Below are 15,238 nucleotides of genomic sequence, written 5' to 3'. Positions count from 1 at the left end.
CTTACTTACACGGCAACGGCACACAAGAAAAATATCAAACTCCAAGTGTCGCACCAGACGCGTTCCTGAGCTATTCTGATCTACCTTCGGGCCGAAGAAGGAACCGAAGAAAAAGAGATAACTTTGCCGGTTGGAATTTAGGATGAGACGACGCGAGGAATGCTGGAACGCGTCTTTTTTCCACTAGCTCAATTTGTATGGGAAACACGAGCACAGTCGGTGATGAGCTTATAGTGGTTTGGGAAACAAAGGGGATCTGACGAAAGCCAACGGGCACAGTTAAGGTTTATAGACCTTTAAACTTTATCTTGTAACTTTTTCGCTTTCATACTCTATTTTTCGGCGAGTACTTCTTCACTTTTGCACCGAGTAACCGGTAACCGGTAGACTTTGCCTATCTATAACGCTGTATTTATGACAGATCACAGTCGTTGCAATGCATGCTATTATATTCACAGATGGCATGTTTAACGAAGAGTCAGAAATAAGGGGATAAAGGGGAGAGCATAAAAGGAGAATCGGGTCACATCAAAGGAAAAGTGAAGATGTATAAGTAACGCAATTTTTTCAAGACGATAATCACGAAATTGTCATCCTATCCGCAGAATTGATCACTTCAAAATCCTTCGAAAGAAAGATCCAGTCATTTGGACTCTACTATAAACCTCTTATTGTAAAGATCTAACTTTTATCAACACATATGTAATTATGTCAGTTGCTGTTCAATTGTCAGTGACTTGAGTAAGGGAGCAGGACCGACCTCACCAACAGATAGGATAGCTAAATGTGAAAAGATCGTGATGCGCCACTGTCTCTGCTTTCCAGCATGCACCTGCATCTAGCCTCAACTGGCTCCCTCGAATAATATCAATCAGCAATGGATCTCTATTCTTTGAGCCAGAAAAAGAAATGTAATATGATTTCATTGCTTTAACTGTTCGGTGTTTCAGGAATATTATAGTACTAAACCTGATTGCGCTGTGTCGTCGTGATTCGGTCTCGTGGCGCAGCACGACTGATATTTCATCCCTTAGTCTTTTGCAAACAGAGCTTGCGGCCCAGGTATCGAAAATCGGCCTATAACCCAATTGAATAATTTCTAGCAGTGCGATATTTTGATGATTATTCACGAACCTGGTAAATTATTGTTCAGGCTTAATTCAGTATCTACTATCACACTCTCTCTATAATTCATTACATGATCTGTGGGTTGAGTTTCTCACAACCTAGATACTCAATTTTATTAGAGGAAACAAAACCCTGAGCCAGATAGAATCTGTGATTTTTAAAAGCCTGCAGATCCACGTCAAAAAAACGGCTTATTTCGTTGTCCGTATTCGGCTGTGAATATCTTCTACTTGGCTGATCTTTTAAGCAAAGACTGTTAGCAATATTCCTGATTTGCTTATGTTATATTACAAACAAAAAGTATTAGCTTCAACCAATTCCGAAGATAGCGCGCGTAATATCTGAATGTAGTTGATTTAAGGGTTTAGTACTTGATATCGACTAATGCTGCATCACCTCCGAGTCAATGCAATCATTCAACACCTTAAGCAACCTGAGTTATCAGAGTGGCCGTTACTATACGCTCTACAACTTTCTGAGTTGAGTCCACATTTTATCAAAAAGTGTGGGTATCTGTTTGGTTTGAAGTGAGAGCTGTCTACCGTTGAATGCAGCGGGGTAGTGTTCTGTATTAGCTGCCAGACCGCAGGCGTTGCACAACAATTCACTTGTTTTTTTTACCCCGCGCCGCTACAATCAAGGGACACCATTCAACTCACTTGAGCAAGGAAATCGACACTTCAGCTATCAGTGCTTGTATATATAGAGAGTCTATTAAAGCATTTATCGTGAAAATTCGTTCGTTTATAAACTGGGTGTCCATTTTTTGTGTCTTTGTTTTCAAGGATAGTTGTATCATGCGCGTTGAATTATCTTGCGTATATGATTCTGGAAGCATATCAAACTAGTTTTTAGCTGCCTTGACGATCGTTCTTTTCTTACAAAGAAACCAAAAAGCTTCAAAGATGGAGTTTGCCGAATACAAACTCGAGAATAAAGATCAGTTTTGGGAAGGTGAGAATGTTACTTGTTTATGAATACCATCTGCGGTCATGTATTCGAGAACTAATTTTTTTTTTGATAAAAAGAGCTGGATCATCTTCTTTCAAGGCAGGTGTACTCATCAAGCGCGATCGAGCCTGCCGTCGTCGCCTTCCTGCGTTATGTATCAACGTACATGGGCGAATACCTCACCGCCGATCCAGATCTGCTGAATTGTTGCTACAAATTTATTGATTGTCCGGCATTTGTGAAGCATAGAATACAAGTCCGCCGTATATTAATTGATTCTCTTGTCCAAAATTATGAGCAGTTACCTACGCAGATCTCTTTACTGATTGGCGTTTTACTTTTGGTGGATGGAAGGCAGCATACCGATACTTTTCAAATGATGGGCGAAGAGAATTCGTGTCCTGTAGTTATCGAGCTCTTGTGGCACCGAAAAGACGAAGAACCTCGAGTACATCCATGCTTTCTAGAGCTATTGTACGAAATGTGCAGAGTCCAGCGATTACAGTCCTCTGATCTTGAGGCGATCCCAGTCGAATTCGTGGAGTACCTGTTTGCTTGCGTCGAATCAAACGAGGACTACGATAGTGACCCCTTCAGTTACTCTTTTATTCGCATCATTCTAGTTTTAAACGAACAGTACATGCTTCTAAATAACAGCGCAAAAGCGGCTTCACAGCCCGTACTAGAAAATCAAATTGTCAACATCCTTTCCGAAAAGGGAAATATCTACAAAACATTTGGTACAAACATCATTATCTTGCTCAATCGCGAACAAGAACCAAGTTTACAGCTCTTGATTCTGAAAATGTTGTACCAGCTCTTCATGCACGAAGCGACTCAGGAATACTTTTACACCAACGATTTGACCGTCCTGGTTGATGTTTTTATTCGCGACTTAAACGATATCCCCGACGATGCCGAGACATTGCGGCAAACATTTCTTCGCGTTTTACATCCCTTGTTGGCATATACCCAACTACGGCAAACGCACTACAAACGAAACGAACTTGTGAAGCTATTACAGTCCCTTTCTGGTCAGAGCAAACTAAGGCACTATCTTCCTGTTTCCGAAACGACAAAGCGTTTAGTATCCCGTTGCATGAAAGTCTCTTGGATCGAGCCGTATTGCCATAATAAAATCGACTATGCCGCTTCAGCGGTTTTAACCGGCATCGCAGCCGTCGCCCGCAAGCCATTCCAAAGCGCGTCAAATCTAATATCATCCTCGAACGGCACGCAGCATATCGGTTCTCATTACGCAAATGTCGCACCAAATGGAGCTGCTACAAGTTCACAACTCGCCTTGCCAGAAGCAGTACCAGCTATAGGAATGCCTCATACAATGTCGTCGAACGTTGATAGAGATAGGATGATTGGCATGACGCCGCAGTTATCGCCTAGTGCGAAAAGTGTCGAGGCAGAGAATGGGGATGGCTATGGATGGCTAACGGGGGAGGCTTAGAGAAGTACCTTTCTCGTGCTACAATATTTGTATACTTGGTGTTTGTGAATCTTGTTTTGTCTAAGTTTGTACTTTTTTTGAACGACGCGCGTATCAGGATCTCTATACTCAAATTTTTTGGTGGTTTTTATTATTTGAGTGTATGCTATACATTGCTGCATTGTTGGCGAGTGCCTCTTTATATTGCTGTTGGCATTATTTTGATATCTAATTTATGTAAAACGGTTTGCCTTGTCCCCTTGTATGATTATAATTAAGGGTGTTTCAATCCCTCTCTCGTTATGAAAACTTCATCATTCTTTTCAGCTGTCATATACAGCAGTCTCATTAAACGTCTCCCGTCCAGTCCACCATTCTCTCTGCCAAAACTGGCAACTTGCACTAGAAGGTCCTTCTTTAGCAATATACACTTCCTTAAATCCGTGCAAAGTAACCTGCAGCATTGTTCTTATGTCACGATCTTTAGTCGATGGAAATTCGACGCCGGAAGTACTTAGAGTATTCGGATTTCCATAAACAGCGAACGAGGCCAAATATTCTTGAAAACTATGAGCGATTTTATCCATCCAGTCGTTGGGATACCCTTGCTTTCTGAAGTCTTCGCTTAGAGACCCGGCTGGAGTATCACCTATATTCTCTGATCCAGGCCAAAATGTGAACGGAAGATCAACCGAGTGGGTTCCTGGCGGAATCGCGAAATTGTATATATAAACAGTTGCATACGCAGCGTCGAGGTATAGAGAATAGCACGATACCACCCATTCGGCAATAATTTCATTTGCCCAGATCCACACTGATTTTCGTTTTGGATAGAGACTTTTGGCATATTCTATACTTTCCTTAGAAGCATTTGGAAATGTTCTTGAAATCAAGAGATCAGCTTGAGATTCGGTGAATAATCTCGGATCCACAAAGATTGCTCCCTCGTGCGGATTAAATCCATTCATGATTTGAATCTCGTCACGGCCGATATTTTCACCTAATCGTAATCTAAATTGCGGTAGGTCTGGTACATACTCATTATCGATGTACGGACCAAAGCGAAAGGTGCCCCAGTCTGCGGTCAAGACGTAGTCCTTGTTAGCTTTTGCAAGGATCGATTCATCTAGATTAACAAGACAGTCAAATCCATCCGTCTTGGAATCTGCACACCCGGCAGTTTTCAAAAAATTGTTATATTGAGTTTCTAGCATTGCCGAATCATATTGCGGAAGATATGCTGTCGACTGGATAATTGCTCGTTGAAACGGAACATGATCTCCCGGAGCGGTAAGATGATGTATAATAGATGATCCACCTGCACTTTCACCAAGTACAGTAATTTTTTTCCCATCGCCGCCAAATAGGTGAATATTCTCGGAAATCCAGTCCAATGCCATTCTCTGATCTAGCAGCCCAACATTCGTTGCACTCCTTTTTTCTGGTGTCGGTGGAAGAAATCCGAAGACCCCGACGCGGTAGTTTATGGCTGCGTAAATCATTTTGTTGCGAGACGCTCTGAGAAGGCCGTGTGGATTATATACCCCATCTTTGAAACCAAACGTATATCCTCCTCCATATATCCAGACCATAATAGGAAGTTTTTCATTCTCCTCGCTCAGCTGTAAAGTAGAATCTGAGAAATTCATGGAACCAGAGAAAACCGATCCAGGAACGTAAAGATCTAGAAATAAACAGTCTTCGCTTTGTCTCTTTCCAATCTGCGTATAACCCACAAACCTGAATTGCTTATTAAAGGCTTGAAAACAGAGTCCCCCTACAGCTCCGTCATTAATGCCTTCTTCTTCAAGCGGCGCGTGAGGGGCTTGGAAGCGAAGGGAACCAGTTGGTGGTGCTGCGAATCGGATGTTGCGAAAAATGAAATAATCACCTGGAATATTGTAGGAGCTTGCTCTGTGACGTGCATAGCCCAAATCAATAACTGGGAGAGAAGATGTCGCATTTCTTTCTGTATCTGAGATTGATGTGTTATTGTTGGTGGTACTGTAGAACGAATGCGAAGACTCGGTAGAGGATATAGACTGTCCAGCTAGTCGCAGAATATTGTCAAGAAGAACCAGAATACACAGAAATACTAGCATGACCGCGGGTATGACAGAAAGTGCACAGATGAGTGAATGAACTGAGAGAGCAAAATGATATCTTGTATAGCTAATGACTGATAAACAAAGGGCGAGATAGAAGAGCGAGCACAGAATTAGGCTTTAGTTATAATACGTTGTTGTTCTAGCCTTAACACATACAAGATTAATTCAAGTAGTCTCCTTTAAGATATTTTTTTACATACTTATATAAAGAAGATATTATCATTTATTTCAACAGCAAGAATACCTCACCTAAATACGAATATCATGATTAGGCTTTTCAAGGAATTTCACAAACGGACTAGGAAAGACACGTGTCCTCTTGTACATTGAATCATGATATTTGATAAAATAGCGAAACAATTTTACTCTATCTAGCTTTTTGCTTCTCCCTTATAATTCGATGAATTGAGCAATGAGACGCCAACCAGCAAACAAATCCGTAAGAAAAGAAGGGGGAGCATTACATCGCATTCTATTCGATAAGCAAAACATATACTCAAATTTTTCGTACTCCATCTCAAGATAAGCCAAAATAAACAAAACAAAAAAGAGAAAGCCTAGAACCAAAATTTAAACCAACTTTTCGTGATACTGAGAGAAGAGAAATAAACGCTCGCTCACAAGATATCATGAGAATTACCGAACGCAATGACTGCAACCTATCCTCTACAAGAATCCGGCAAATCCGGAAAGAATTGACAAGATTGAAGCTTGGACAACGTCCTCATGGATACCGACACCCCATCGTGATTTTTTACCATCGACCTTAATTTCAATGAATGTGGACGCACGAACCTTGGAACCTTGTCCGATAGAGTGCTCCTTGTAATCCCAGACTTCGACCTTGACGCCAAAACCGTTTGAGAGAGCATCAGTAAATGCAGAGATAGGACCGTTACCGGTACCGTTTAACTTGATCTCGCGACCATCGTGCTCGACAACACCAACGAACTTTCGGACGTCAGAACTGACACGGACAGTATCATAGTCCTTGAGAACGAAGCCGTTGTCAATGTACTCTTTCCGGAATAAAGATTCTATCTCGGAACTCTTCAACTCACGACCAACCTTCTCTGCCTCCTTTTGGACAATCTTTGAGAAAGCAATCTGCAGTCCGCGAGGTAAATCAAGACCAAGCTGTGTGAGAATAATCCAAGCCGCACCTCCTTTCCCACTCTGTGAATTGACGCGGATAACAGCTTCGTAAGTACGACCAATATCCTTGGGATCCAGAGGTAAATAAGGAATCTGCCACTTGATCTCGTTCTCGGACTCGATTGAGCCATCCAAGATAGCGGCTTTTGCATTCTCGGAACGAGCATTGAAGCCCTTCTTGATAGCGTCTTGGTGAGAGCCAGAGAAGGCAGATACGACAAGGTTGCCACCATAAGGCCAGCGGTCAGGAACAGGAATCTTGTTGCACTGCTCAACAACCTTGATAATTGACATGAGATCACTGAAGTCAATGTTTGGTGTAATTCCTTGTGTATAAAGGTTTAATCCCAAGGTAATTAAATCAACATTTCCAGTCCGCTCACCATTGCCAAATAAACAACCCTCGACACGGTCGGCACCAGCCATTTGAGCCAGCTCTGCGGCTGCAACTGCACATCCGCGATCGTTGTGTGGGTGAAGAGAGACAGCGATCTTGTTACGCTCAGTGATGTGCGTGCAGAAGTATTCAATCTGGTCGGCGTAGACGTTAGGAGTTGACATCTCGACAGTGGCAGGCAGATTGAAAATGATTTTGTTTTCTTCGGAAGGTTCCCATGCGGCCTTTACGGCTTCGCAAATCCGAATGACAAATTCAGGCGAAGAATCGGAAAAGGTCTCAGGGGAGAACTCGTATTGCCACTCGGTGCCGGCAGTCGACGGATCATCCTTGGTCAAAGATCGCACGAGTTTAGTACAGCGAACAGCAAGTTCGACACTTTCGTCTTCAGACATTCCAAAAACTATCTTACGGAAACATTCTGAAGTTGCAAGGTATAAGTGCACGATTGCTTTCTTTGCTCCTTTGAGAGACTCAATGGTGCGGAGAATCAGCTCCTCGCGACAGGGAGAAAGTACTTGAATCCACACATCTTCTGGAGCTCTCGCGACAACACCGCGAGTAAAATCAAAATCGATCTGCGAGGCTGAGGGAAAAGCGACCTCAATTTCTTTGTAACCGATCTCGACAAGCTTGTCAAAGAACAACTCTTTCTCGGCAATAGACATCGGGTCTAAAAAAAAGTGAGAAGTTAGATGCGACCAATAAGACGGCTCACAGTCAATTTTAAATACCTGGTAGAGACTGGTTTCCATCGCGGAGATCAGTTGCCAACCACCGTGGAGCCTTATCTAAAGAATTCGATGGCCATTGCCTGTTAGGCAAGTTCATTGACGGGAACTTTTTATATTTTATGGAGGGATCTGCAAGCATAGGCATGGTGAAGATTTTCCTGCTAGATCTTTCAAGATAGATGTAATGCTATATGTATAAGGATAATGTAGCAAGAGAGCAGAAATGAAGAAGAGGATATATATCAACTAAAAATTTGGTGAAGGAATTAGAGTCATCTCTTGTTGCTTTGGTGCTCGCAGCATTCAAACCTTTTCCAATAATTTGCATTAAATAGTACGGGAAAATATGCTGTGTAATTCTGTTCTTTCTGATCCAGTATTGTGTATAAAAAAATTTGCCGCTCCTCTCGCCGTCGCTACCCGATATCGGCGAAGCTTTTCTTCTCCGCAAAACAGGCGATCAATGCATTTGAACGCAATCCCATTGGCCACTGGATATTTACTAACACTTGCTAGCATATTTCCACTCGCTTATGTTGTTTAATCTTGCCATTCACGCTCTGTTTTACATCTTGGTTTTTGCTACGTTTTGATATTCCGCCTGCAGTCTTATAATGTTCAGTCCGATATCGGCGTTGGTCCCTACGCTCAGAGCTCAAGGGTGCCGGCAGTAACCGAGATGTTAGCTGCTGCTTCATTTGATAGGATGCCAGTATAGTGAAATCGGCTTTTTTCTATATCGTAGATTGCAGATGTTTAAAAGCATTATATAGGTACCGAGAAATTGATTGTTACTTTCGAAATTGCTGAGTGTGGCGATGTTTTTATTCTTACCGCACCAAGTAAAGACGTAACAGATTTAAACTGATTCTACTGGGAAATATATTACAAGTGCTTTTCGAATTACTCTCATGCTTCGGATGCATCGATCGTTTCCTTAGCCTTAGCTGTCGCACGAACAAACGCGTCAAGGGCAGCCTTAGCACCTCCATTATTAATGCTCTTTCGAGCAAGCTCCACGCCCTCTTTCCAGTTCGCAGCTTTACCAGCGACAACAGACAATGCGCTGGCATTCATAAGAACATAATCTAAAATAGGATGTCCCTCAGGCAGCTCTCCATTAACAAGCTTCTTGACCATCTCCGAGTTTTCTTCAGGTGTTCCGGATGCTACGTCCTCAAGCGGATGTGTGAGTAATCCGAAATCGGCAGGTGAAATCACGTCCTCGACAATATCCTCGCTTTTTGGAGCTACTCTCCAAATTCGAGTTGTTCCTGCAGGTGAAATCTCATCAAGTCCTTCTTCTCCCCAGACAATCATCGACGAGGAAGTTACATTGGCCTTTTTGTCGAGCAAGATGATGGACTTTGCAAAAATTGGCCCAAGTTCAGGAACGTTTACGCCAATAATGCGCGATGAGATCGGAGCAGGATTGAGGAGTGGTCCAAGGCAGTTGAATATCGTAGGTACGCCGAGAGCTTTTCGAATTGGAGCAATCTTGCCCATGATGGGATGATAGACGGGTGCAAAGAGGAAGCAAAAAGGAGAATCTTGTAGTACTTGAGGAGCCGTGAATGGGGTCACTGATTGCACCAAGCAACCGAGAGATGCCAAAACATCAGCTGCACCAGATGATGACGTTGCCGCTCTATTTCCATGCTAAAAAAGTTTTAGATATATTAGTTGTATCGCTTGACTGTCGATGCCAGTTCTTCATACCTTGCAAATTCGTAGTCCCATACCCGCACATACTAGTCCAGAGGTTGTCGACACGTTGAACGTATCTTTTCCATCGCCGCCAGTTCCGACGATATCAACATATCCATTTCTTTCTACCTCAACAGCAAATGAGAACTCTTTCATTGCGCTCACGGCCGCCGCTATGACATTTGGATCCCGGTCAAATCCTCGAGCTCGCAAGCCAGTCAAAAATGCAGAAACCTGAACTGGTGAAATATCATTCGTAAATATTATATGCAAACATGTTCGTACATCGCTGTCGCTGAGACTTGGTGAAGAAGGGTCAGTGAGAGCTTTGAGGTAAGGTGTTAATGGAGAAACCATTGGCCAATGAACTATTCGACACAGTTGATCAAAAAAATCTAAGCCTCAATTCTATCAGTGAACCGTTATTCTTTCTATACACCAAATACAGCAATTATTATCTGGTTCAGATAGGTTACGAAAGGTGTAGTAGATGCATCGGTATTTTCCTATGCCGCTTTCCCGAGGCCATTTGAAAAACAGTTTCATGGGGTTTGTACGTTAAACCTCCCAGACCACCTATTACACGCCGCAGGCTTCGATGAAATTTTCGGGACGAGGGCCATTCTTTTAGACAGGCGAGCTTCACAAAAATCTGTTCTTGAACAAAATAGGAAGAGATGTTAAGTTTATTACCTCACCAGACACTCGGTTTACCGAGTTCTGTGTCGAGGGTATTTACAAAAGTTCGAAATTTCGCACAAGTCGCTACTGAAATAGCCACTTCGCAGACTTCAGCGGAATCTCTACCGCGCGTGCGCAACACCGTCAAGGCTCTCGACTCCCGCAAGACATACCTAATTGATCGATACACATATATTTTGAGGAGTCGGCCAGTTCAGCTATATGTGCAACACAACAATTTGTGCAAGGCAGATTCTTTCTTATTCAGAGGGCAATTCAAAAAGCTTGGGATTCCATTTACTGTCGTCAACACATCTTTATTCAAAGTTACTTTAAAGGGTATCAAAGCCGATGATCCTGCTAGTTGGGAGGCTCGTTCTCGCTACAGATGGACTAAGAAGGAAGACCGCCATCCGGCGATGCAGCTAGTCAGCGGTCCCACTGCCCTTGTGTCATTTGAAACTTTAGACCCGGAATTGCTCAGTTCTGCTGTCGAAATCATCGAACGAAGTGGGGGTCGACTCTTATTGATGGGTGCAGTTATTGATAACAAATTGTTCTCGCATAGTGAATTGGAGAAAATTAAGAAACTCGGCTCGTTTGATCAGGTTCGTGCTGAACTTGCTGGTGTGCTCGAGATTCTTCGTGGTGCAGGTCTCGTCAACACGTTGAGCTCTACTTCGACTGGGTTATATTTGACTCTTGATGCTAGGAAGAAGCAACTGGGTGGAGATGATGAGGATTCCAGTTAATCCAAACGAAATATAGAGGGAATGTTAAAAGTTGATGGTTTTCAACAGGCTTTCTTCTTCTTGAATGAGTTCGGCTAAAAAGTGTATATATACCGTAATTACTTAAACAGAATTAATATACTGTGTTTTAATATAAAACTTATTGAGGCCTGTAGCATATTGGAGTGATGATGCGTTAGAAAATAGCTATCGGATACAGAAGCATGCTCGTATTCTTAACGTAAAGTTGCGAGACGAAGCGACATTATGGAAATAATTACAACAATAAAAATGAGAGAATCATATTTTTAGCAAATACAGAACCTAATAAAATCTAAATGTATAAACTACAGAGAAGTTGAAAAGGTGGTCATTGACAATATCTCGTTGACGCACGTGTTCTAATTAGTCTGCGCGTGTATGAACTGCGTAGATATAAATGCTGACACTTAATACACGGCACTTGAGTACACAACAATAACAGTCTCAACAAATTGTGATGTTCTAGACAGCTACACAGATTCTTAAATACATAACTTTTCGCTTTCAACAAGTTGTGAAGCTCTAGACAACTATATAGATTATGATGTTAGGCCATACATCCATTTTTCTGCATGCTGTTGGCCGCCGACCGCTTTCTCGCGGATTCCTTTGCAGAGCAGTTCGAAGCAGTAAGTTATCTGTCGTTCGCGCCTCGTTCTCGAATGTCCCTTTATCTTCAACACGCTCGGCATTCAACTCGTCGTCTAAACAATTGAAAAAAGCCGTCTCATGGGGCACTGTGTTCTTTGCTATTGCATGGTATAACTTTACTACTCGCGAGATAATTGAGCAGGAAGCAATTGCTGCCGTTGAGCCGAGATATGCTTCTTTGTTCCCTGAAAGCACATGGCAACCTGATACTAAAGTAGACCCGTTTATGAGACGGATCAACGTTGACGGAAGAGAATTGTGGCTTTTGGGATTAGGAGTTCGATCAGTTTCATTTTTGAAAATACACGTTTATGCAGGTTAGCCAAAATTATTCATCTTTTTTCGGTTAGAGAAATGAGTTTTAAGTGTAAATTAATTTCTAGTTGGTATTTATATCGACAAGGACGACGTTCCATTAATTGTTAAGGCCCTGTCCGAAATAAAAGGGGACTCTGATGCAAAGTCAATCGCTCTAGATCGCGATACTGGACTCGATCTCTTCGCAGCCCTCCTCGACAACAATGTGCGCTTTGCTCTTCGCATTGTCCCTTCTCGCAACACTGATTTCTCTCATCTTCGCGATGGATTTATTCGCTCTATTATGGCTAGCATCAGGGACCGCCGTATTAGCCAAGATGCCGATACTGGTACCGGAATCGTCCAGATTCGAAGTGCCTTGGGAAGAAAGATGTCTGCGCCAAAAAATAGTGAACTGATGCTTTCTATTGATAAATCGGGTACTTTGAACATGAAATATACGCCGCCTAGATCCTCAGAGAAGGAAGTACTAGGAACGGTAACGGATAAGACCATTGTAAAGGCCCTCTTCTTGCATTATTTAACTCCTCCTACTGCTGCCAGCGAACAGGCAAGAGTAAGTTTTGTGGACAGTATTGTAAGTGTTATGGCTTAAATATGTAGAGATGGATTCTATTGCGTGTCAAATCGATTTGCGACAGAATATATCACTTTTGTAAATAATTTCGGTCAAAATAATTGATGTATATAGACTTATTTCACAATAGAGGACGGTTTTTTCTCGACGGATCGAGCAGGCATTTATTGATCTTTTGATAATCTTACGACAGTGTACTCACGTCACAGCTCGGCGAGAATGGACTTCAGCTTGCCGCTGTTCTTCAATGAGGTCAAGTCTGAGTCACCTAAGTAAAAGAGAAGCAATAAGAATCAGCAATTTCAAAAAAACATAAGAAATAAATACGGTCATATACCTCCAATGAATTTTCCTCCGATGAAAATGGCAGGAACAGTACGATGAGAGTAAAGTTGGTAGACTGCATTCTGGAGATCACTCCCCTCCTCTAGATAAAGATAATTACTTAGCATCCAGTACGTCAAGTTTCTCTAATTATTAGGAACATACTGCCCATCTCATCCAACTCCAAAATTTTGGCAGCAACGGCAGCGGACTCGTTTTTGAGTAAGCCCTTTGCGTGTACGCAGTAACTAAAGCAATTGCGAATTCGTTAATAAATCTCCTGCAAAAAATTTGAAAAAAATATTAAACTGAGCCAGTTCAAGACTCAATTAGTAAACTTATAGTTACATACGGGCAATAGCTATATAGATTCCACATTAACAATTATGCCGACACGAAATATTATTCGAAGTAACTCACGTTTTGCTAAACACCATGATGGGGTTCTTGGCGACATATTCCCTAACTCTAGCTTGAGCACTCATATTCAACTGTGTTATTTTAATAATTAAAAAAATTCTGGTTTTGGATGGGGCAAAGATAAGCTAGTATATATTGAAGATGAATAGTAAGAATAGAATAGGATAATGCTCGCGGCTTGGTTAAGTGCGTACACAGGATTAGCCGCACACGCCCCAATATTGGTATCCCTTACTCAAGATAACGGAAACCATGTATTTATCTGCATATATATTCTATATTTTTTTTAGCCCCTACGTATTTGTTGAAAAATAGGCGATTACGCGCAATATCAGTTCGCCGTAAATATCAGTTTACAAACCACTACTAATCACTCAAAATGGTATAAACAAGCGTATTGAAATAAATTACTACGCGAAAATCAAAAAAAGTCCAAGTGAACCTGATATTCAAATAGCACAGTCATATATATGCTGCTTACTAAAACTTTCTCGACTAAAATAATCAGACTGCTAGTGCCTCCTTGAGCAGGACCTTTAGTCTACCGTTACGCTTCAAAGCCTGGAGGTCGGAATTTCCTAAATATTTATAGTCAATATTTGACTATAACTTTTTAATTGTCAAAATTACTTACCACCGATAAACTTGCCACCAATGAAGATAGCAGGCACAGTTCTCTGTGCGGTGAGCTCGGCGATGGCACTCTGGATAGCGTCACCAGTATCTGAGAAAATAGTGTTTATTAGAATGCAGTTTGATGAAGTTTTAGTGTTTAAATTGAAGCATACCAATTTGGTCAAGTTCGAGGTCCTTGTGCTCGACGTTCTCACCGTCAAGAGTCGTCTTGGCTTGGCGGCAGTAGCTATATACCACATTATTAGATGACACTCTAATTTCAATAATCATTTTATACAAAAAGCAGAAATAGAAACATACGGGCACCATCTATAAAAAAGATTGTCAGAATTTGATTATATAATTTCAAGCTCTGATATATTGAAAGGACGATACTCACGACTTGCTAAAGACAATAACGGGATTGCCGGCAACGAGCTCCTTCACTTGCTCTTGATATTTAGACATTTCGGTGGGTGTACTGCTGCTGGAAGAAGAGTACGGACAGATCAAAACAGAAACCGGGCTTGACCTCTGTATAGTATTACGACCGGAAACTCGGAGTAATACAGAAGAAGACGCAAGAAGAGCAGGCTTTGGTAATCTTGGATGTGCAGATAGGCAACGACGTCCAAGTTGGCGAGAAAGCAAGCTAGAAGAACACAGTTTGAATAAACTCAAGACGCTGTCTGCTGTAAAGGAGACAGAGAAGGATTCAGAGAAGCTGAGGAAACTGTTTATAAAGGCGACGGCGATTTACTAACACGAAGTCGGCGATGTCGTCACTCAATTCTTACTAATCGCTCTCTCCTAATTTGGGTCACTTTCAACCTTCTGTCAGTTTTCAATCGTTAACTATAAATATTGCCGTCTCCCATAATAACTATACTATTAGGCCATTTATGTAGTTTATATTCACTTATATAAATCACCTATTAGCAGTTACGCAGTTACGCAGTTACGCAGACAGCAGAGCTGCCTATCGGTGATTTCGTTGACGCCGGTTCTCACTGTCCCAGGCCCACTACAATTGTGCTCTAAAATGGTATCAAAGTTACAGACAATAGTTTCGTCATCAAGCAGTATGCTACTACTATAGCCATGCTATTTCGGGCATCACTTACCATAACAATAAAATCCCTAACCTTTATCCGCAAGGCGATAATCGTGCACTGGTGCTCGGTCGCCACGCCTCGTTTACGCCTAATCTCTTTACTCCGGCTTGCCCAGCAGTCTTCTCACAACTTTTGTTCCTCTC

The 15,238-nt window shown here is 41.9% G+C and overlaps 8 protein-coding genes across 8 annotated transcripts; 3 read left to right on the top strand and 5 right to left on the bottom strand.

Annotated features, from left to right (window-relative positions):
• Nucleotides 1-2,033: 2,033 nt before the first annotated feature.
• On the top strand, nucleotides 2,034-3,196 carry V2V93DRAFT_310843 (uncharacterized protein; the record flags this gene model as incomplete). The annotated part of the gene is made up of 2 exons (XM_066907224.1): nucleotides 2,034-2,082; nucleotides 2,157-3,196. Coding segments are annotated over 2 exons (1,089 nt in total), but the record flags the coding sequence as incomplete, so codon positions are not given.
• Nucleotides 3,197-3,694: 498 nt separating this feature from the next.
• Nucleotides 3,695-5,826, bottom strand: V2V93DRAFT_371574 (Carboxylesterase). The gene has a single exon (XM_066910537.1). It carries the CDS (start codon nucleotides 5,620-5,622, stop codon nucleotides 3,844-3,846), a length of 1,779 nt encoding a protein of 592 aa, XP_066764909.1. The 5' UTR covers nucleotides 5,623-5,826; the 3' UTR covers nucleotides 3,695-3,843.
• Nucleotides 5,827-6,294: 468 nt separating this feature from the next.
• Nucleotides 6,295-8,059, bottom strand: V2V93DRAFT_359598 (uncharacterized protein; the record flags this gene model as incomplete). Its single annotated transcript, XM_066908097.1, has 2 exons — nucleotides 6,295-7,853; nucleotides 7,915-8,059. The coding sequence occupies 2 exons, from the start codon at nucleotides 8,057-8,059 to the stop codon at nucleotides 6,295-6,297; spliced, it is 1,704 nt and encodes a 567-aa protein (XP_066764908.1).
• Nucleotides 8,060-8,334: 275 nt separating this feature from the next.
• V2V93DRAFT_387048 (glycosyl transferase family, a/b domain-containing protein) lies at nucleotides 8,335-10,113 on the bottom strand. Its single transcript, XM_066912282.1, has 2 exons — nucleotides 9,634-10,113; nucleotides 8,335-9,573 (listed from the first exon to the last, which is right to left on the bottom strand). Exons 1-2 carry the CDS (start codon nucleotides 9,976-9,978, stop codon nucleotides 8,824-8,826), a joined length of 1,095 nt encoding a protein of 364 aa, XP_066764907.1. The 5' UTR covers nucleotides 9,979-10,113; the 3' UTR covers nucleotides 8,335-8,823.
• A 26-nt stretch (nucleotides 10,114-10,139) lies between these two features.
• On the top strand, nucleotides 10,140-11,192 carry V2V93DRAFT_371570 (mitochondrial 54S ribosomal protein uL10m). The gene has a single exon (XM_066910536.1). The coding sequence runs from the start codon at nucleotides 10,299-10,301 to the stop codon at nucleotides 11,052-11,054; it is 756 nt and encodes a 251-aa protein (XP_066764906.1). The 5' UTR covers nucleotides 10,140-10,298; the 3' UTR covers nucleotides 11,055-11,192.
• Nucleotides 11,193-11,495: 303 nt separating this feature from the next.
• Nucleotides 11,496-12,816, top strand: V2V93DRAFT_371569 (chalcone-flavanone isomerase-domain-containing protein). Its single transcript, XM_066910535.1, has 2 exons — nucleotides 11,496-12,043; nucleotides 12,110-12,816. The coding sequence occupies exons 1-2, from the start codon at nucleotides 11,617-11,619 to the stop codon at nucleotides 12,637-12,639; spliced, it is 957 nt and encodes a 318-aa protein (XP_066764905.1). The 5' UTR covers nucleotides 11,496-11,616; the 3' UTR covers nucleotides 12,640-12,816.
• Nucleotides 12,619-13,537, bottom strand: V2V93DRAFT_371567 (thioredoxin-like protein). The gene is made up of 5 exons (XM_066910534.1): nucleotides 13,366-13,537; nucleotides 13,298-13,306; nucleotides 13,111-13,193; nucleotides 12,959-13,048; nucleotides 12,619-12,889 (listed from the first exon to the last, which is right to left on the bottom strand). The coding sequence occupies exons 1-5, from the start codon at nucleotides 13,428-13,430 to the stop codon at nucleotides 12,825-12,827; spliced, it is 312 nt and encodes a 103-aa protein (XP_066764904.1). The 5' UTR covers nucleotides 13,431-13,537; the 3' UTR covers nucleotides 12,619-12,824.
• Nucleotides 13,538-14,850, bottom strand: V2V93DRAFT_371564 (thioredoxin-like protein). Its single transcript, XM_066910533.1, has 5 exons — nucleotides 14,381-14,850; nucleotides 14,302-14,310; nucleotides 14,154-14,227; nucleotides 14,000-14,089; nucleotides 13,538-13,943 (listed from the first exon to the last, which is right to left on the bottom strand). The coding sequence occupies exons 1-5, from the start codon at nucleotides 14,446-14,448 to the stop codon at nucleotides 13,870-13,872; spliced, it is 315 nt and encodes a 104-aa protein (XP_066764903.1). The 5' UTR covers nucleotides 14,449-14,850; the 3' UTR covers nucleotides 13,538-13,869.
• Between the last annotated feature and the right edge of the window lie 388 nt (nucleotides 14,851-15,238).

Source organism: Kockiozyma suomiensis (assembly GCF_038497685.1).
Source record: "Kockiozyma suomiensis strain NRRL Y-17356 unplaced genomic scaffold V2V93scaffold_9, whole genome shotgun sequence".
In the NCBI taxonomy this organism is placed as follows: domain Eukaryota; kingdom Fungi; phylum Ascomycota; class Lipomycetes; order Lipomycetales; family Lipomycetaceae; genus Kockiozyma; species Kockiozyma suomiensis.
This window is presented reverse-complemented; position numbering and strand designations above follow the sequence as displayed.